Source organism: Pocillopora damicornis, chromosome 7 (assembly GCF_964200805.1).
Source record: "Pocillopora damicornis chromosome 7, jaPocDami1.2, whole genome shotgun sequence".
Classification (NCBI taxonomy): domain Eukaryota; kingdom Metazoa; phylum Cnidaria; class Anthozoa; order Scleractinia; family Pocilloporidae; genus Pocillopora; species Pocillopora damicornis.
This window is the reverse complement of record NC_142676.1, coordinates 3,112,953-3,132,849: the sequence shown is the minus strand read 5'-3', so window position 1 is coordinate 3,132,849 and position 19,897 is coordinate 3,112,953. Positions and strand designations below refer to the sequence as shown.

The window sequence follows — 19,897 nt, the reverse complement described above, 5'->3', positions numbered from 1 at the left end:
CGGTAAAGAAGTGCAAACAGCCTTTTAAAAACTTGTTCAAATTCATGAGCGAAAGCAAAGTACAGCGCAAAGTACAAAAATCGACCCGAGATGACCTGAAGAAAATTTCCTTTGTTGCCTGTCATAAATAGAGCGCTCACCCTTTGGGAATCGGTTGTTCAGAGTTCCCCGCTCATCGGGATGCTACCCAATATTAAGTCAATGACGCAAAAATGAGGATACAGGGAACAGACAGACTCATCTAAGAAATTTTCAAACTTTCAGAATGGAAAACAATTTCTTGAAAATTTGGGAGTAATTCTGGATTTTTTTTAGATAGAAATAGGAGAGATTGTAAGTTTTGAGCTCGATAAAGAAATAGAGAAAGATGCTTTTTTCCTTCTTGTCACATATGACAAAAGAAAAATTCTGAATCTCCATGAGGAATTGAATCTCAAACCTTCCGACTACGCGCTCGATGCTCTAATCATTGAGCCACAGAGACTTCACCATAAACGAATTCTATTACGAAGTTTATATGACACGCGTCCTGCATACTGCTAGGACCAGCGCTGTCGAAAGCGTAATGTTTGTAGATAGAAATAAAAGAGATAGTAAGTTTTGAGCTCGGTAAAGAAATGGAGAAAGATATTTTTTTTTTCGTCTTTCTCTATCTCTTTACCGAGCTCAAAAAAAAACCATCTTTCTCTAATTCTGGATTTTGTTTCCATGCTGCAGTTTATAGATCGATGGGGAAAATTTTTTAGCCTTATATTCTGAAAATGAAAGTAACGAAGTTTGTACACAATAATGTACAAACCCTGGGAGGAAATCATCCGTTTTTGGGTCAGGGAGTCCCCTATTTATCACGTGTACTGCAAGTGACCCGGCATGGCGTGATCATGCATATCCATATTAGGTAGGTAAAGAGTTCCCTTATATCCACCTGAGTAACCGAGCCTGACCTTCCCTTGCAAGCAGCCGGCACGTCACACTTCCCTCCGTAACCCCAAATTCCGCTCAAACCAGCTGTGGATTACACTAATTCACAATGCTCAAAGCATTAGGAGATCCTTATGTTGTCGCTAAATTCCAACAGACGTTTGGTCTAAGGAGGGTGGACAAAAAAGATGACCTCTCCAAGATGCGTGATCAGAACGACTCCTCGTCGTTAGGAAATGGACATGTTTCCGATGGATATTCTACACACAACAACCATCTTCTCACGAACGGTTCAAATCACGCCCATCAGCGAAACGGATTCGTCAAGCCTGAGCCACTAGAGAAGTCCAAATCAGCTGGCAAGGAAAAGAAAATCGGCCAACAGTACGAGTGCAACAGATTTTTCCACGCGCTTTTCGTGTTTGGTTCAACCCTGGGCTACGAGTCGTTTTATCTCACATTTTTTCCTTTCTTGATTTGGAACATTGACGAATATCTGGCTCGAAGAACTGTTATTTTATGGGCTGTTATTATGTACCTAGGCCAGAGTGCCAAAGATGTCATTCAGTGGCCAAGACCGCCATCTCCTCCAGTGATTTCTGTGGAGAAACGTTTCCAAGTGGAATATGGCATGCCGTCGACCCACGCGATGGTGGGGACTATTATTCCGTTTTGTTTGGTGTATTTTAGTTACGATCGTTACCAGGTAAGCTCATTTTTGTCGTGGTTTGTACCTGTTACGTTTATTAATATGTTTAGGGTTAGCTCCTTGTACACTTGTTGTTGCAATCAGACCATGTAAATATGTCACTTGAGGTGGGAACATGCTAATCAAAGAGATAATTGTCCTAACATCGTTCGTAACGAATCGATGGCTTGCTACACTGTCATGTTAATGACCGTTTTATGCAAACTGGAAATTTTCCACACCCCTTTGTCTTGATACTGTATACAAGTTTTGTTATACCAAAGGAAGTAAGTTTCGTAAGAAACTGTGGTGTTGCGTCGGTAGGAGAGTATAACAGGGTAATTTAGTATGGTAAAATTTCCGCACAGCCCCATAAATAAAACAAATCTGTTTTCTCAACGGTAATGTATTTTTTGTCGTTGTTTTCTCTATCCAAGAACTGAATGCATAATGTAGTATGGAGCTGTGCAGAAAGTTTACCATTTAGTTTGATCAAATGAATTGATAACGTAAACTGGCGACCGTAAGGAGTTTCAGTGCATGACTTCTTGGATGTCAGGAAGTGATTCAGCTCAGATCAGACAAAATTCCTGAATATTCTGAAAAGCAAATTTGCAAGATCGGTGGATCACTTGTGGTGCTGTGTTGGTGGGAGAGTATAAGAGGGTAATTTAGTATTATCAAATGAAATGATAACATAAATTGGCAACTGTAAGGAGTTTCAGTGCATGACTACTTGGATGTCAGGAAGTGATTCAGCTCAGATCAGACAAAATTCCTGAATATTCTGCAAGGCAAATTTGAGAGATCAGTGGATCGCTTGAATCATTTTCTTGATAGCAAGGTGCTAATAAGGAAATAAAAAATGATCCCTGTAAAAATTAGTGAAATCAAGTACTGTCTCCAGTGTCAAGTGATGTGCTCCTATTTGCTTCATTTTGCGTACAAAATACTTCAAGCTCAAATGCAGCCTTTAACAATATAAATTGCATTTTGCCATTATAAAACAATGCTTTACAAATTGCTATCATAGGATCTTCATTGTCTGTGAAAAGAAGCATGAACAAATTTTGAGTTCCTCCTTGGAATTTGCAGTTCCAGATTATAAGGAAGTTGGACCAGGGTGATAGCATTTATAACCTTGTTTTCGAAGGAATTCTACCATCAAAGTCTTCTTGGTACCCCATCTTTTAAAAGAAATATTTATCAAGGTTCACAATAATGTAATAACATAAAATTCTACAATCTAATAGATTAAAAACAAAACAACTGACTGTTGTTTTCACGTGGATTTTATTTGTTGCAGTATCCCTTATACATTGGTGTTATATTTGGAATATGTTGGTGTGTTCTGGTATCAACCAGTCGTCTGTACATGGGAATGCACACACTGCAGGTATATACATTTACTTTCAAATATTTCATTGTCAGCACAAGAATGTGATTTCTCCAGTCAAGAGGGAAAGTTGTCTCATGCTTCCTGATTTATAGTGTTCCTGTTCCCTCTCACTTTAAGAGTTGATATCAATTGGAACCCTTGTCATTGTTACCTTGTAGAAGAAGTTACTAGGTGCAGCTTAGTTTATATTAACTGTTTATCTCCCAAAAGTAATTGACATGTAAATTCTCCTTGTAATTCTAACAGGGTATTCATCTTTATCTTGTAAACAGATCGTGAGAACAGAGAAGCTTATCAGAAAGAGGGTGTTGTTTTGGAATAAGACCAAATTCCCCTGTCTAGTTCACTAGGAAGATTCAATGGCAACAAGAAGGGAGAATTAGTGTTGGAATCTATAGAGCTTGAGTTGAAGGGTTAGCCCTTTACACCCTAACTTCAGTATGCACATTCTCCATACTGTTTTTATACATTTCCTAAGGTGCTGAGGAGGAGAATTTGTTTATTAATCAAGAGAATATTTAGTTTGTGATCATTTCCTTTATTCTCGTGACCTTACTGTGTGATGCATGGGTTATACTGTTGGGAGAAAGAAGATGCTAATCAGTCTCAAGGGTTAAAGGATTAAGATGTAAAAAGAACTTGTGACTCCCACTTGGTATAATTTATTTAATGATTAACTTCCAAATGTTAGGTCAAAAATAAGAAATTTCAAAATTTGAAGACTTTGGATTTTGGCTTGAGTCAAATGCTAAGTCTTATGAAGTGGCATATTTAATTCCTAATCTTTAAAGGGAGTTTGAATTTTCCAATAAGCAGGAAACATAACAGACAAGACAACCCTTCAAATTATTTTTTAAGTGTGTGGAGGCAACATGGCTGAGTGGTTAGGGTGCTGGACTTGTAATCTGCTGGTCCCAGGTTCAAGCCCTGCACCTTGTTACCCACTAGATTTTTTCTTGGTTGCCCTGAGTTCAACTCCTCAGCTGCACTGTGTAAGTAGCCAACTGATCTGCCCCCTGCTAGTAGGGATTTTCAAGCACTTTATGTTTATTTGAGACATTTGTTTCTCTCTTTGCACGTATGAGCATAAGTAAATGAATATGTACATGTTATAAATATTAAATTTATTGTTATTTTTAATAACTGTTGTGGTTATTTTGATTTGTTAATTTTGTTGATTGCTATGTTAAAGTTTATTTTTTCCTTTGATCACGAAAAGGAACATGTCTGTTTGATTAACCCTTTAACCTCTGGGTGTGATTAGCATCTATTTTCTCACTAAGGTATCACTGCTGAATCAAACATTAGGCTAGTGAGAATTAAGGAAATGATCACCAACTAAACAAACTCTTGATTGTCTAACAAATTCTCCTAGTTAGCTCTTTAGGAAATGTATGAATAACAATTTGGAGAATGTGCATATTGATATTTGAGTGTTAAAACATGGCAGGGGTAGGGAGAAAGAGCAATGGATTTGATTTGCATTTTGGTAATTTGCAGGATCTTCTTGTTGGCATTGCATTTGCTGTTGTTTTACTTGTCACTGTGATTCCACTTCTGGATGTGTCTATTGACAAGTGGGTGTTCAGTTCTCCAAACACACCAATTTTTCTCATCGTGGTTCCAATGATCATGATCCTCATGTACCCATCACCACCAAAATACACTCAGACGAAAGCAGATACTGCTACCATTATATTTGGAGCCTGTGGAGCACTGCTTGGTACTTGGGGAAGGTTTTACTTTCAAGGGGTGCCCGACCCTTACCAAGGGGCACCATACCCAATCCGAATTCCTGGTTATGAGGAGATGTTTTGGATGATTGGCAAGTTTTTTTTTGGTGTTGGAGTGATTATTCCAACGCGTGCAGTGATGAAGTCAACAGTACATGCAGTTGTGCCATGGCTTCTTGCAGAGACTGATCCAAAGAAGATGAAATCTGTTTCAGAAATCCCCCATCGTTTCCTCACATATATAACGGTTGGCTTCACTGCAGTGTTCTTTGTTCCTCACATTTTTGCTTATGTTGGAGTGTGACCATCTCACAGTGGCAGTTCTCTCTGATTACTATTGAAGTCGTGGATCAATGTCAGTATCTGAGCAAAAACACCCCTAACCCTCCCTTAACCTGATAACAGACAAGTGATAACAGGTTAGGGTTAATTTTGGACTGGGGAAGGCATAGACACGCAGTTTTTCAGATACTGGCATTGATCTGAAGCCATCATTCAAGGAGTAAAGGTATAATTGATCTTTAACCTTGTAAACAAAATTAATTTTCATTCTGTGCTACTGTGAGATAAAAGATGAGAATCTTGGAATTTCCTTTTATTGAATTTGTAGTTATACTCCCAAAGAATTGCATTAACAAAGAGCCAAAAATATAAATATATAAACCAATGTAGCTAAGGGCTGGTAAGCAGCATGTGTATAGTTGTAACAATTTTTTTAAGTTTTTGGACATATTTTCGTTTTTTCTTCTTCCAAAAACTATTCTTATGCAGGAAGCAAAATACCGGAAAAAATATATTTTGGGTATTACTAATGGTTCGGGATTGATGTCAGTGACAGCTGTTATTTTCATTGTCTAGTTTAAAAATGGCCTCACTCAACATTGTTCTCAAAAGTTGTGCCCCAAAATAATTTTTTAACTATTTGCCTTTTTTTTGCATTATAAAAATACTCTTTTGGGTAAGGTAAGATAAGGATTTTCCAATTAATGTTTTGGTTACATTCCATATAAAAATGTGTTTCAAGCTTTGTGAGTTTCGTATTGTATTACATCCTAACATGTACTTAGTATCTGTTAACTTGTCAGAATTGTTTCTGATCAAAAGCTATGTAAATAATAAGAGTTGCTTCTATTTTACTAGACTGTGCTGTGCACTGCTATTAATATCAAATCTTTATTTCTTTCTCTGATAATGTAAAGAACAATGAATTTTTGGGAAGATTTTAGAGATAATCAAGCCTAGTTCCTAGCCTTTTTCTCTTTGGTGTTATCACTGCACCCAAGGAGAATAAGGATCTGTCATGATTGAGTGGGTTCTAGGTTTAACCCCTAAATCTGCATGATTCCCATTCTCGTTTTAAGTAGACACTTTTTCTTGCAAAACTAGTTGAGCAAACTTAGTGTTTTGAAGATAACTATCTCAGACTGAAGAGTTTATTTACTCTTATCATTTTGCCAAAGGATGTAATAAATTGAAAGGCTCAGAGCAAGAATGATCCCTTGATTTTTTGGCCATTTTTGAAAGTGCTCAGAAGTAGTTGAATTTTGGCATGTGGACACTTTCAAAAATGGCCGAAAAATCAAGGGATCTTTCTTGCTCTGAGCCCTCCAATTATAAAGGGTGTTGAGAAACTATGTGTTGGTCAGTTATGGCCAGGGACGTTTTATACAAGCTTTACAAACTGAATCAGAAGTAGGTACAAATTAATAGGGGGTTTTACTAAATAACAATTTAACTCTTTTATTAAATATAGTGGGCGCACTGAATTCTTAGATATTTCACGATACACTTTGTGTTTGACAAGAAACTAATGTCAAGTTGTGTTTTAGTAACATTGAGCAATTGTGTAAGCTCAGTCAAAATGTGGTTCATCTCTGTCAATAGATAGAGAAACAAGAGTAAAGTATAATAAAAACTTCACTAACAAAGATTCCCTGGCACATGTTTCTTATGTTTGTAATGGATACATAAGGAATTATTTTTTTATTCTGGGAGGAGGTCAAAAATGCATAAACAGTAGTCATGTGATACCATTCTGTTCCTTTTTTTTTTAATTTTTGGAAGATCATGGTTTTGAATATTAGATAGGTTGGGGTAAATTAAATATAAATTCAGATGCAGAACTGACAGCAAAAACTGAAAGAAAACCTCCCAGCAACCCCAGGTGACATAATACTCACAGATCAGATACCAGTTTATAGCCCTTCCCCCACCTCTCCCAAAATTTTTATAAGCCTTCCCCTTCCAAATCACAGGTTCCCATGAAGAGAGGTACTGTTCGAGTAGTTAATCTTGGTCAAGAAAAACTTTTATTCATAAATTTGTTTAACAACAGTTTAAAACATCATCAAACAACTCTGTGCTGCAATGTTTGAACATCACGTTGCTACCTATGTTCTTGTAAAGGTGCATTGCTTCTTCCTTTGTGACCAGAATTTTAAGATCAGTGTGGCACTATCTCATGGCAAAGTCAATAATCTGTTCCTACAAACAAAAATATAACAGAGAGAATTATTTAACAAATCAATTATATATTCTGGGATTCCAAAAAATTTGAAGAAAAGGGGATAACAAAGTTAGGCAGTTTTAGACATTTGTCTTTCTTCTCCGTTCCCCTTTAGTGCTTCTGCCTGATAAAGAGATTACTACAGGGTTCCTTTCCTTCTTTTAGAGACAAATTTCAAGAACTTTTCCAGGACTTTTCTATGGCTCAGATTGACTTTTTCCAGGACCCCAAATTTCACATTAACCTTTTCATTCCCAAGATTTCAAAATCAGTTCAAACATTTCTTATCATGGAAATTCTGAAAATTATATTGCTAGAGGTAAGCAGATTTCCAGGATTTTCCAAGGCCTGAAGTCTTTTTCCAAGACTGGATAGTCCTGAAAAGTGTCAAGATAAGATTCCACGACTTTCCAGGTTTTTCAGGACCCACACAAAACCCTTTTAGTAGCAATACTTCTATCAATGCAGGCTTAATTTCTTTTACCAATGGTAAGCTTTGTTAATCAAATTAACTATTAAATTTCATTGGCTAAAACTGTTTACTTACCTTGATAGGGAGCATAGCACTGGTTGCTATGAGCCCCACTGATCGTGCAAGAACTGGGAGAGGACTTGATGTTGAGTAAAGTCTCTTGAGAGCATCAATAGCTGTGATCATAGGGACTACACTCTGCTGCCGTTTTGTTTCATATGTTAAAAGATGCTCCAGAGATCCTGGAAATGGAAAAAGGGGTCTAAGACGATAGAATCATGACATACAATTCTGAGTAATAAGCCAAGAGATTTTTTACTTTCTTTGATGGTTATCTTGTTTGTGTTTATTTATCATGACTGACTGATTTATAAATTAAAGTAGTAAGACTTACAAAAATACTTAAGATAGCATAGCTATGTCTCTTCCTGCTCAGGGAAAGTTGTGGGGGTCAAGATGGCCTGACGTTTGGCATACAAGGCAGGTCACTATGATGGTGTTGTTAACCCTTTGACTCCCAACATCTTATAAGTAATTCTCCTTCCTGTATGTCATACAATTCTTATGATTTAAGTTTGGAGAATTTGTTATTGGATAAACTAATAATTCCCAGTTGTTTCTCTTTGTTCTCATCACTTGTCTGCTTGCTATAGTATCAATGTTGTTAGGACAAATTCTATCGTGCTCACTCATGGGATTTAAAGAGGTTAAGCTCTCACAGTGAAGTCTCCCTTCACCCTAAGTTTAACTTGGTACCAAAAAACTGCCAGGAGAAGCCTCAGAAAATGGAGTAACAATCCTGATCACTTCATGCGACAAGAGCCAAGTTATGCACCAGGTACTTAGAGTAACGTGTTGACTTATACTAATTATAGATCTTGAGAAAGATTGATTCTTAATCACCAAGATCTTTTCCTTCCTGTGCAGCCTCAGACAGCACTTCTCTTAGACAAGCAACGTCTCCAAACCCCATGTTGACACCTTGTCCAGCTAGAGGATGGACTCTATGAGCAGCATCACTATGAGAGAAATATGGAGAACTCAACATAAATGTTAACTTTGTAGTTAAAACACACAAGTGAAAGTGCTAGGCAGTTTTATCCTTCTTGGATCACTATGTCATGTACAAATCATCTCAACACATCTTATAAGTGTCACCATTATAACAAAAAGACTAACTCACCCTATCAAAGCCAGTCTTGGTCTGACATATTCCATGGCATGACCAAAACCATATGGAAACATTGCTCGACTACCTTCCTCAACACCACTCACACTAGGGGGAGACTGGGTACCAGACCCCACCTCTGAAACAAATTGGCAGCATAAGAGTTTTTGATACAAAGAATTAGAAGGAGTAACAAAATAAGGAATGAGAGATTCAAGCACTGCAGCCCCAACATATAAATTTAGCCCAGAGTTTTCCATACATATTTTAAAAAGCGCAATGTTGTTGATTCATAAATGTAAATAATTAATAGTAACCGTTGACTCAGTTGCAAAAAGAGATGGTGAAAATACAAAGAATATTAAACACTTCTCTTAACCCTTTAACTCCCAAGATCTCATTAGCAATTCTCCTTACTGTCTTCCATATAATTCTTTTGGTGTTATTTTGGAGAATTTGGTATTGGATCAACAGATAATCCCCTAATTGATATCTTTCTTTATTCTCATCACTTGTCTGCTTGATGTTGGTTTGAAATAGTAAGGAGAAATTCAGTCTTGGTCACTCTTGGGAGTCAAAGGGTTAAATAAAAGCTAGCCAAGCCAAGGAGTAAAATAATTTCTGATCAATAAATCAGTTTACACAGCCAGGAAATTTAAAATGAGGGAGACAGGAGAAGAAATGAAAAGGAGAATTGAACACTTGGGAGGAAAGACCTTACTTGTCCATGGCTGAATGAAAGAAGCTAACATATATGATATCCTTGTGGCTTGATCCACCAAAGGATTGCGGTCCAAGTCCTCCCACTGAAAAGGCAAAAGTTAAGAAGAAGATTAAATAAAAGCTTTAAGCTTACAAAAGAGGAAACATAAAGGTTTTCATATACTACAGCCAAGAGGCCAGGCTTGGTTGGTCTCAATCTGTATCACATGTGTGATAATTATAATAAAGAACATCTCAAGAAAACATAAATTTTTTAGAATGTACAACCTTGGACATTTTGGTTCTTAATTACTGACAACATTCTTTAAATCAAATTTTGACAAATGACCTACAAAATAGATTTATGAATTCTGACGCTTCTTTCCAATATGGAATGATACCATGTTAACCCTTGACACCCTAAAATCAGTATGCATATTCTCTATACTGTTCTCTATACATAATCCCTCAGGTGCTGACAAGGAGAATTTGTTCGTAATCAATATTAAATTCTAGTGAACTTATTCTCATGACCCTGCATGAGGTGTGATTCCGGGGTGATGGAGACATACAATGCTAGTCACTATTTGGGGTAAAATGCTCAGAAAAAGAAAAAATAAGCTAAGATAATAGACCTATATAGTTCATATTTAAAACTTACAAATGCATTGTTTACAGCATCAACAAATCTATCTTCCTCTAATGAGACCAGCTGTTTAGCATGTTCCAGAGTTGTTGACCACACTAATGAGCTTAAATTGTCTGTGAGCTAAATAAAGACCATAAATTAATTTAAAATAATTGTGAAAAAATTTGGAAAATCATGTTGATTGATAATAAACTAATTGTATCATCTTTCTTTTCTTTCCTTTTTCCTAGTATATTCTTCAAACAGCAAATAGTTTTCATGTGGGTCTCTACTCTAAACAAATCTAAGGCTCTGTTGAAGATCCATAATGGGATCTTAGGAAAGCCGAAAGATCCCTCTAATTTGGAAGCAGAGACAGAGACCATCAAACTTAGGATTAACTTTCATTGATGGTAAATTAATTGTACCCAATAAATAAAAGTCTGTGGTAAATTTACAATGATTTTGTGCATGCACTGGGATCTGAAACATGAAGCACTTAACATCATCCCACATAATAATACTCACTGGTAGAAGAGCTATTGGTCCTGTGGGCAAAAACTTCTGCCATGCAACAAGGTTATCTGTAATCTACAGCAGAGAAACACTTTTTTAAATTAAAAAAAAATCTGACTGTTACTTGAAGTTCTTCTCTTAAAGAAAACCTCACTCAGGTAGCCTTCACTAGCATCAGTCAGTATTTCTGACAAAGACCAAGAAAGTTTTTTTTTTAAAAATAAAAGCTGCATCATCTTTACAGAAGATTACTGCAAAGTCATAATACTACCTCTCCCAACTGAAGAGTTGCCACAACTCCTGTCTGATCATATTTCCAGGAGAGGCAATCCATTGATGCTTGTTGCCGCACCAGGGACTGTGGACCATCAGCTCCTATCTTACGAAGGAATGAACTGGATCACTTATTTTATAAACAATACATAGTCCAAACCCAAAGCTGTGCTCATTGGGTGTCCAGTCACTAGAGGCCATCAATATTTGGCTTTGTATTGTCTCAGCCTACATGATTCCATGTTTTTAAGTTTGGCATGCAGAGAATGTGCAACAAAATTTTAAGTGTTTTAAATTTAGGACTAAAACCACTATTTTAACCTGATTCTAAATGCCAGTTTTAGAATGGACTTGGAAATTAATAGGTTTCTAAAAACAAGGACTTGGATTTGAATTCTGAAATAAGAGTTACTTCATGGAATGACTTAGTATATGTTCTAGGGCACTTGTTGCTGTGGTAAAGTGGGAAAAGAAACCACAAATTTTCTCTATATTTACCACATACCACTAGTCTTGAGTGAACTGTCCTTCCATCTTCCAGCTCCAAGGAAGCCCATGTATGACTAACATCCTTGTTATCCTTCAAAGTCGCATGGTTTTTAACAAAGATATCAAGCTAATATTTTTGTGTAAAGCTCTGACAATAATCATGCATTCGTCCATGGATTCATTATTTCAAATCAATTAAAATGCTTGTGTGACAGATTTGAAATTGGAATCACATCAAAACTCTCCTGAATATAAAATCAATTTATGTTCAAGTCCACCAATACTGTTAAAATGGTTTAATTTAATATTTACTTAAAAAAAAATTACAACCATAGCATGGAAAAGTTGAAAATGAATTTAAATTCCTAATGATTTTAAACTTCAGCTGACAGTTGACTCGTATTTACTTCTTTGTTGAAGGATTATGGGTAGCAAGTAATCTTTCTGAAGAGATAATAACACTTAACACAAACTTGTTTCTTCATTATGCAAAATTTGTATTAAAAAAAGATAAAATATTAACTTCATATATATATCCATCCATACCAAATCTTTTGTTAAATCAGGCAAACTTAATTTCTTGAGCTTTGTTCCATGCAGAACCTTCACTCGCGAGTGAAGCATTTTTAGCTGTTTTCTCAGGGCCTCAAGGGTGACAGGATTTTCTACAATGAATCCCATGTCTTTTGAACCATCCAAATCCTTTGAACTTGATTCAAATGTGATGTGTGCATCACTGCAAGCATCCCAAACCTTAACAAAAAAAAAACAAAAAAACAAAAGAATGTCATAACCATGAATAAATTACCTCCTGAGACTTTACTCTCTGATTCTCTGCATTATCTGTCGAACATTCCTAATGTTCTTAGAATCGAGAATTAAGAGTTATATCTACAATACCCCCAAGCTGATTATTTTCTTTTCTTCTCATTATATTTCTGTTTGAAAATGCATAGATATTTCTGCAGTAAAAAGAAATTCCTCCTCAGTCACTCCCAAGATTGCAAGGCTCAGTGGTTATGAAGAAAACAACAGATTCACGAGGTGAGAGACAGAGTAAAGAGAAGTAACCCTTACATAAGATGAAAATATAAAGCAGTAATTATAATTTTAATGCTTACTTGCATCCTTCTAAAAGGCTTTTGTCTCATTTCCCAAATATGATCCCAAGCACCAATACCTTACAACAAAAATAATCATACACAACTTAAACAGATCTTTGTATTTACAAGAAATCTAATCATGCATGAATTCAAAATACTTGTTGGTAGACCATGGTATTGGGATTTTAAGTTCAATAGCTGTCTTGTTTCCTGAGGTAAATCTTAAAGAAATTATGAGTAAGTCAGTACCTCAGTAAATGTATAGAGAACAGTATGAAGAATATGCATACTGATGTTAACTTTAAGTGTAAAAGTGTAAAGGGTTAAATTTATAACCTTGGCTATAAAATTATTATCAAATAGCACTTACTTTCCAGAAGCCTTTTGGAACCAGGTGTGATGTTGCTAACGCGGTTGCTGTATACTGAGGTGATCTTTTGAGGTCTGTCAGGAGCTGCTTCTAATAAGAGAATCTTGTGATCATCCAAAGATTTCTCTAGTCCTTGAGGAAAAAAAACACACATATGATTTACAGAACTACCTAAAGACTGTTTGCATGCAGTGGCTGAATCACTGCATCCCGACAAGAAGAAGTCCTCTTTCTCACCTAGAGCACAGGCCAAACTCGAGCCGACCATTCCACCACCAATGATAGTAACATCATAGAAATCATGTGTATCTTTACTAGCAGCTGTACATAAAGAACACACTCTAAGTTTCAAAAACTGTTTACAGTTCAAAGATTTCCTCACAGCTGAAAACATCGTACCAGGCTGACGGAAGGAAAGATTACATAATGTATGATACCGCTGGCCAGGTAATTTTGATTTATTGTCATGTATGCTCAACCAAGTGACGCGCGTTCTAAATCAAAGATGGCTTCAGCTGACAAAAATATAGTGGGGTTACTAAATGGATTGGCACGAAGGGAATATTTCGAAGAATCGGAAATCACTGACGACTTCCTGCACCAAGAACTTTTTCCCGACCTAGGAAGAGAGCAATTTGATGCAATGCTGTCGAGATACGAGAATTTAATGCGAAATATCGTATCTGCGGATATGGATTTCAATCAACTCGAAGCCTTTCTGACATCTCAGACGAGACGAAAACAAGGCTCACTGACCCAGGAACAAGCTGCAGCGTTTTTAAAGTTCTGGAAATCGCAAAAGGTAAAAATCCACGATGTCTTGGTCCAGAGATCGTCGTGGAATAACAGGTTGAAGGACATCAGCTGGAGGATTGATCTGAAGAGCCAGGGGAGACATCTTCAACAGATCAACACACCTGTAGCTATCGTGGAGATGCAGGTTGAGAAACGATCAACTGAGAATAAGGTAGAGTATTAGTATTTTATTTTTTAAAATTTTTTAATCGTTTCTATCCTTTCATATCTCCCAATTGTAGAACACATAGCCTTCGGCTGGAACACTGCAGGCATCACCGTCCTGGGGGAGGGGGGGGGGGGGGTAGCCAAGACGCACATTCCTTTTCTAAGCAACAATTTCCAACTTTGGAAGTGTTCAGAACGAGCACAAAGGGAACTAGGAATAAATTAAATAATTCGAAGTAGTTTGTCACTTTTTGAAGTCTAAGGGTTACAGTTTTACTTTACATTAACAGCAAGCTCAAAATTAACCATCATCTTAGTTTCTTATCCTAATTGTACACAACATTTTTGATATCGCTGGTCCTAGCAGTGTGCAGGTTGCATGTCACATGTGAACCTTGTAATGGCCTTGCTTACCATTAGGTCGATCTGTGTGGCTCAAAGATTGAGCATTAGAGTGTGGAATCTGAGTTTCTATTCCTCTGTGAGACTCAAACTTTTCTTGCTTTGTTGCATGATTGCGACAAGATTAAATTAAGTCTTTCCCCTTGCCACAATTGTATTGATAAACATTTATACATATTTTTCAGGAAACAGATGTTTTCCAGTTTGAAATGGATGAATCTCAGCTCTCAAATATCCTCTCAAGTATTGATGAAATTGAAAAGAAACTCACAAGTTATGCCCAGTGAATTTTCACATTCTCTCAATCAGAGAGTAGTGATACTGATACACAAATGACTGCTCACAAAACAAAAAGGTCTTTAGTAATGATAAATTGTTGATTCTCAGAATGATTACCTAGTTAGATAGCTTCATTATGTGAATATTACATTGTAGGTGAGAATTGAATAACAATCAAGCTGAAATAGTTTTTCAAATAATTTTCATAAATTGTATAACAAAGTCTATGTCTCAAACAATATTGTGGTAATTAGAATACAACTTTCTTTTATAGGGGTGTGGCAGAATGGGGCACAGAATGACAGCTAAAGAAAATGAAACAAGCAGCCCTGTAACCCTTTACATCCTAACATCAGTATGCATATTCTCCACACTTTTCTTTATACATTTCCCAAGGTGCTTACAAGGAGAATTTGTTTGCCAATCAAAAGCTTCCTTCTCTTGTGACCATTTCCTTTATTCTCATGACCTTAATGTGCAATTCAGGAGTGATATTGTAGGGAGAAATTAAATTCTAGTCACTGTAAGGGTTTAAAGGGATAAAGAAACAACAGGATTTTTCTTCTCTAGTTGTAAATTTTTGTACCATACTCTCCCTCATTTTGGCTCTGCTGCTGCTATTCCACCATTCATTATTTTGCTTATTTGCCAAACACCTGGAATAGGTTCTTAAGTCACCCCCCTCTCACCTCAGTAGAATGAGTAAAATTTCTCCCAAACAAGTTTGAATGATTATAGAAGTATCAATGAAAGTAACAGGTGAACTTTGTGAGAATTTGAAAGAGACTACTGCAGGTTTTTTATTTTTATTTCTTTTCCTATTAAACCCTGTACCACAAATAAATACATAAACCTACAAAAAATAATTGAAAATCCCAGTAGCAATTTCATTTAAAATAAGGCTTGATGTAATGATGTAAACTAATAACATGTCATCATTTCAACTTATGAATGTAATCCATCAGCCTTTCCTCTCATGAAAGAAGCAACATGTTCCAAAATCATTCACTTTGTATTGTAGAAATAGTGAAAGGCATAACAAGGTTTTCAAAGAGATGAAGTATAGAATAAATAAAGTAAATCTTAAATATAGTGGCTTAATTATTAGTTAAGTTTGTAATAATAGGACTAAAAAAAATAAAACTTGAAATTGCTTATTGACTAGAAGTCTTATAGAGAATAATTTATTTTAATTAGCAAAGTTTACAGTGGAAATAACTAAAGATAGAGTATAGTAACACAATCCTTAGATATCAATTGGAAAAAAAACCAAAAAAACAGGTGAGAGCCCTTGATTAAAAGCTGCTGGCCAAATGAACAGTATTCACCACTGCATTCAATTTGATGTTTTGCTCTTCTGAAGTTTGTTGTTAAATAGCAGACTTCAGAGGAATTGGCATCTGTAATTGAACATCACATTAAGGCAGAAGCTCCCCCTTATGTGGGTGATGAATATTATTTCAAGTTGTAAACAAAAAAACACACTTAAAACCGCTTTTTTTAAATAATTCATAATGAAAGGCAATACTGATGGTAAATAACTGACTGTTACCAATTGAAAGTTCTTTCTCTGAAATCTTACCACATGGTGGCAAATATTTAATAAGAACACAAATCAATGTGACTTCACAGGTTATTACTACAAGATATTCAACTTAAGTTTAAGTTCCTATGACCCACATTTTTTTAAGCCATCAGTTGCTTATTGTCATGGTAAAGATTTTGATGTTTACCCAGTGAAATTTCAATTGTTGTATCTCTTTACTTTTAATTACTGAGAGCCATCAGTCTAAGCATTGAGCATACTGAATAACAGCATAGCTCCCTGATGTCATCCAGTCTTTATTGATAGCCTCCAGTTTGTCATCTTGACCTGGTGATAATCCAACTTGGACATCAGCCTTCAGGGTTCTTAACGAACACAGAGGTGCTGGCAAAAATCCCCAGAGGGCATGTGTAAAAGGAGTTGTATGATTCCATTTACGATCACCAACCAACTTGCGATAATTCAGGTCACCCTTGAAAAATACAATCTTTGCCTTTGACAGCTCTCTGTACAACTCAGGGGCAATGCTTTTCATTTCACTAAAATCTTGGGCCAGTGTCCAAAATGGGTGGCTTTGAAGAATGAATGTTCCTTCTCGGAAGCGCTGAATCCAGCGATCTCCAAGTTCAGATAAGCACTTGTTTGAAGAACCTTTCATTTGTTCTGTCATCCACAGGACATCTTTGTTACTAGCATCAGAAACAAACCAGGGAATTTGCTTTGTATGAAGATGAATCTCCTTGGCTAAATTTGCTTGCAGCAAAAACTCTGCAAAGCATAGGTCTGTAAAAAGTTCAAAGCCTGAGTTGTCCAGGACAAAATCAATCCTGGGGTTTTCACTGCTACAAATTGTGTTCCAGACATCTTGAGAATTGTCGACAATTATATTTTCTTTCATGCGCTGAAGATGATCAGTCTGACCTGCTCCTTCTTCCTCTGTGATTTCACCACTAGAGATCGAAAGGTCACAATGGTTTCCCCACAAACAGAACTGTGAAAAAAAAGATAGAAATTCCTGCACTAACATTGGCATGATTACACTTACAAGTTAATGACCTGAAAGAAAACTTTTGTCTATGGGGAGTATTGTTCTCATTTTCCGGCAGTAATCTGTCAAATTTATCACCTAAGTACCTCTTTTTTTCCACTAAAATAAAATTGTTTTTGATTCTTGAAGATCAATCTATAGAATGAAGTTACTTTACTGGTCTAATTTCAATGTACAGGTACATCTTTAGCCTTCACCTGAAGCAGAGTGTCAAATGCATTTTTCACTTTTCTTTTCTCTTCATCGTCAACACCAGAATTATGTAGGGAGTGATCAAGGAACTGAGCCAGGGAAATTGCTGAGTTCTGAAGTCCTTTAAATGATTCTTCTTTCTGTTCTTGAAACGGATCAAAGTCCTGGTGGTGCTGGCTATTAAATAATAATAATAACAATAATAATAATGATAATAATAAAAACAGCACTAAGTTTAAAAATTATACCAAAAAAAAGTAAGAGTGCTGCCGGTGAGTTTTTTTAAGATAAGTTGATAAATGTTAGTATTATTCCAAACAAATAAATCCTTCTCTCAGACACTTGTTATTACAGCTCTTTCATATTTTGGTCACAATTAAATAGTTGTATTAAGGGATGGTTGTCTTTTTCACTGACAGGACGGGTCAGAGGATTTTGGTTGCGCTACAATATAATTAACAAGATTCCTCTTAATGTTCTGTAATATTCTAGTGATTCCCCTTCACTGGCAACTAATAGGCAGTCAATTTTCTATGCCCCCCTTAAATTTTGTTGGTGACAAGTGACCCCCTTTCCCTTTCTCCCTGGAAACTAAGTGTCCCAGAAACCTCCCCACCCCTCCACAGAAAATAAATTATGACTGTTCAGTAAGGGTTGTTTCTTTAACCTTTAGCAAATTGCTCTTACCTTAAAGCAAATGATTCATAGATCTTGCGATACATGTAGCATTCAACAATCAACCATGCTCCAGTAAAGGAGGCAATTTTGTCTTGATCAACCAGTGATTTACTCTCCTTAATGGTGTTGTTCCAAATTTGCACATCTGGCCGATCATCTTCCATCTGCATCAGTGGCTTATTGGTTTTCATCTCGTATCTTAATTTAGAGAGCTTTGCTATCACTCCTTTACTATCCTCCACCTTTTCCTATTAAAATAACAAAACATTTCCAATATCTAACTATTCATACTTTATTCAAATATTACTGTGAATGCTTTTTTTTCTTTTCTTAAGATATTACTAGTTTTGGTCAGAAGCCCAACAATAGGAGCCTCTATCTCTTATACTAAATATTGGAGTAAGCCCTTTCCTGAGTCAATCAATGAATAGAAAGGCTATCAGGGGAAATTTTGAGTTCTAAGACCCAATTAAAGTAGTGCTATGACCACCCTATTGCTTTACATTAAACATCTGCTTACATGAATTGGGTAGTAAAATCAGTTCTTACAATTTGCATTTTACTAAACAGACATGATATTTTTTTGTGGAATAAAGCTGTTCTAAAAATAAACCTATTCAGCAAAGGGTTGAGTCGGTGGAGATAGAGGCACCAGTTGATGGGCTCCTGTTTACCTGTATTACACACCAGTCTGAAAAAGAAATATCTCATAAAGGGTATGAAAAGGAAGTCTCATTCAAGGTAAAAATTACAGAGAAAAGCAAACAGGCTGCTTCAAGCCATATCTTGAGGCACAATGCCATTCATCATTTTGTTCTATCTCAACTTTATCATTGAAAACCAAGGAGTTGGTCACTTATATGGGGAATTAAAGTGGTTACGATCTTTAAGACTCCAAATCTTGAGGTCCATGATCAAGCCTTGGCTAGTTCATCCTGCTTTGTTCTTCTAGATTTGCTGGTGTCAGATTTACATTACCTAGCCTACCTGTTGATTGGACTCTGACAATGCTGATGCTTGTCTGTGAACTAAGTCAATGACTTTGGTCAGAATCACTGGTAGTCTATCTCTTATTGTAAGATAGGCAAATGATCTAAAAAATAAAACAAAATAAAAAAGAAATATTCAATTATCACAAAAATACAAGGAATGAACATGAGTTTGACAGAGTTAAACAAAAGACACACACTCCTTACTAAACTGGTTAATTGATTAATATGACTGGTCCTTAAACTTTTGTAAATAAACTCTTGAGTGGCCTGAGAGAAGTTGTAGTAAAGTGAAGGGTAGTAAAATTAATTCTCTTGAGTTCTACTTGTAGACTTAGCCTAATCTAGGTATTAACAGACGAATCATTGCTGCATTACCCACCCATCCAGAGATTAAGAGAGTAACCCCTTCCCGAGTGATCTGGGATAATTCTATGATTTAATTTCTCTGTTTAGTTTAGGAAGCCGGGATATGTACCAAGTTCAGAAGGAAAAGGTAAATATAAAAATTATGAGACATATTAATATAGGAGGCCCGAGAATATAATCAAGCTCCTGCACGTATGATCACAATTTTTGCAAGTGAGTTATTTTAATAACAAGGGACGATAACTCAGTCCAAAGTACAAACATATAAACAAGATTATTTACACTACTTCATACCCTTCGTCCTTTCCTGATAAAGATTCTGGTCTTTCTCTTACTGTAGACATATTTTCAGTTACGATTTTCTTTTTGCAATATCTTCAAAAAATTTATAAAGAACCCGCATTAAAGTGGGTATGTGTCTCCTCACCTGATGATCTAATCGGCGGTAACGGTTTTGGGCTGG

At 36.2% G+C, this 19,897-nt stretch overlaps 4 protein-coding genes across 5 annotated transcripts; 2 read left to right on the top strand and 2 right to left on the bottom strand.

Annotated features, from left to right (window-relative positions):
- Positions 1-399: 399 nt before the first annotated feature.
- Positions 400-6,671, top strand: LOC113678604 (sphingosine-1-phosphate phosphatase 2). The gene is made up of 3 exons (XM_027195504.2): positions 400-1,627; positions 2,916-3,005; positions 4,509-6,671. Exons 1-3 carry the CDS (start codon positions 1,031-1,033, stop codon positions 5,043-5,045), a joined length of 1,224 nt encoding a protein of 407 aa, XP_027051305.2. The 5' UTR covers positions 400-1,030; the 3' UTR covers positions 5,046-6,671.
- A 360-nt stretch (positions 6,672-7,031) lies between these two features.
- LOC113678605 (ubiquinone biosynthesis monooxygenase COQ6, mitochondrial) lies at positions 7,032-13,402 on the bottom strand. 2 transcript variants are annotated; one of them, XM_027195505.2, is made up of 13 exons: positions 13,206-13,402; positions 12,969-13,100; positions 12,617-12,675; positions 12,042-12,248; positions 11,512-11,586; positions 11,005-11,112; positions 10,746-10,808; positions 10,251-10,358; positions 9,609-9,693; positions 8,903-9,026; positions 8,623-8,738; positions 7,795-7,961; positions 7,032-7,225 (listed from the first exon to the last, which is right to left on the bottom strand). In XM_027195505.2, exons 1-13 carry the CDS (start codon positions 13,360-13,362, stop codon positions 7,196-7,198), a joined length of 1,431 nt encoding a protein of 476 aa, XP_027051306.2. In that variant the 5' UTR covers positions 13,363-13,402; the 3' UTR covers positions 7,032-7,195. The 2 variants fall into 2 exon arrangements, with proteins under 2 accessions (XP_027051306.2, XP_089067588.1); XM_089211462.1 differs by having other exon boundaries at positions 11,005-11,108; positions 11,505-11,586; positions 13,206-13,401.
- A 51-nt stretch (positions 13,403-13,453) lies between these two features.
- Positions 13,454-15,772, top strand: LOC113678606 (COMM domain-containing protein 1). Its single transcript, XM_027195506.2, has 2 exons — positions 13,454-13,935; positions 14,519-15,772. Exons 1-2 carry the CDS (start codon positions 13,474-13,476, stop codon positions 14,618-14,620), a joined length of 564 nt encoding a protein of 187 aa, XP_027051307.2. The 5' UTR covers positions 13,454-13,473; the 3' UTR covers positions 14,621-15,772.
- Positions 15,403-19,896, bottom strand: LOC149042063 (damage-control phosphatase 1-like). The gene is made up of 5 exons (XM_089211458.1): positions 19,729-19,896; positions 19,064-19,169; positions 18,086-18,324; positions 17,404-17,575; positions 15,403-17,149 (listed from the first exon to the last, which is right to left on the bottom strand). Exons 1-5 carry the CDS (start codon positions 19,776-19,778, stop codon positions 16,397-16,399), a joined length of 1,320 nt encoding a protein of 439 aa, XP_089067584.1. The 5' UTR covers positions 19,779-19,896; the 3' UTR covers positions 15,403-16,396.
- Position 19,897: the final 1 nt, after the last annotated feature.

Excerpts from the sequence above, each read along its gene's own strand:
- LOC113678604 (XM_027195504.2), top strand. The coding sequence starts at position 1,031 with ATGCTCAAAGCATTAGGAGATCCTTATGTTGTCGCTAAATTCCAACAG. Across the intron at positions 1,628-2,915 it reads TTAGTTACGATCGTTACCAG|TATCCCTTATACATTGGTGT; the intron begins GTAAGCTCATTT and ends TATTTGTTGCAG. Across the intron at positions 3,006-4,508 it reads TGGGAATGCACACACTGCAG|GATCTTCTTGTTGGCATTGC; the intron begins GTATATACATTT and ends GGTAATTTGCAG.
- LOC113678605 (XM_089211462.1), bottom strand. The coding sequence starts at position 13,362 with ATGTTTTCAGCTGTGAGGAAATCTTTGAACTGTAAACAGTTTTTGAAA. Across the intron at positions 13,101-13,205 it reads GAGTTTGGCCTGTGCTCTAG|GACTAGAGAAATCTTTGGAT; the intron begins GTGAGAAAGAGG and ends TTTTTCCTCAAG. Across the intron at positions 10,359-10,745 it reads GACCAATAGCTCTTCTACCA|CTCACAGACAATTTAAGCTC; the intron begins GTGAGTATTATT and ends GTCTTTATTTAG.
- LOC113678606 (XM_027195506.2), top strand. The coding sequence starts at position 13,474 with ATGGCTTCAGCTGACAAAAATATAGTGGGGTTACTAAATGGATTGGCA. Across the intron at positions 13,936-14,518 it reads AACGATCAACTGAGAATAAG|GAAACAGATGTTTTCCAGTT; the intron begins GTAGAGTATTAG and ends CATATTTTTCAG.
- LOC149042063 (XM_089211458.1), bottom strand. The coding sequence starts at position 19,778 with ATGTCTACAGTAAGAGAAAGACCAGAATCTTTATCAGGAAAGGACGAA. Across the intron at positions 19,170-19,728 it reads TTATCAGGAAAGGACGAAGG|ATCATTTGCCTATCTTACAA; the intron begins GTATGAAGTAGT and ends TTTATTTTTTAG. Across the intron at positions 17,576-18,085 it reads TATGAATCATTTGCTTTAAG|CCAGCACCACCAGGACTTTG; the intron begins GTAAGAGCAATT and ends ATTATTTAATAG.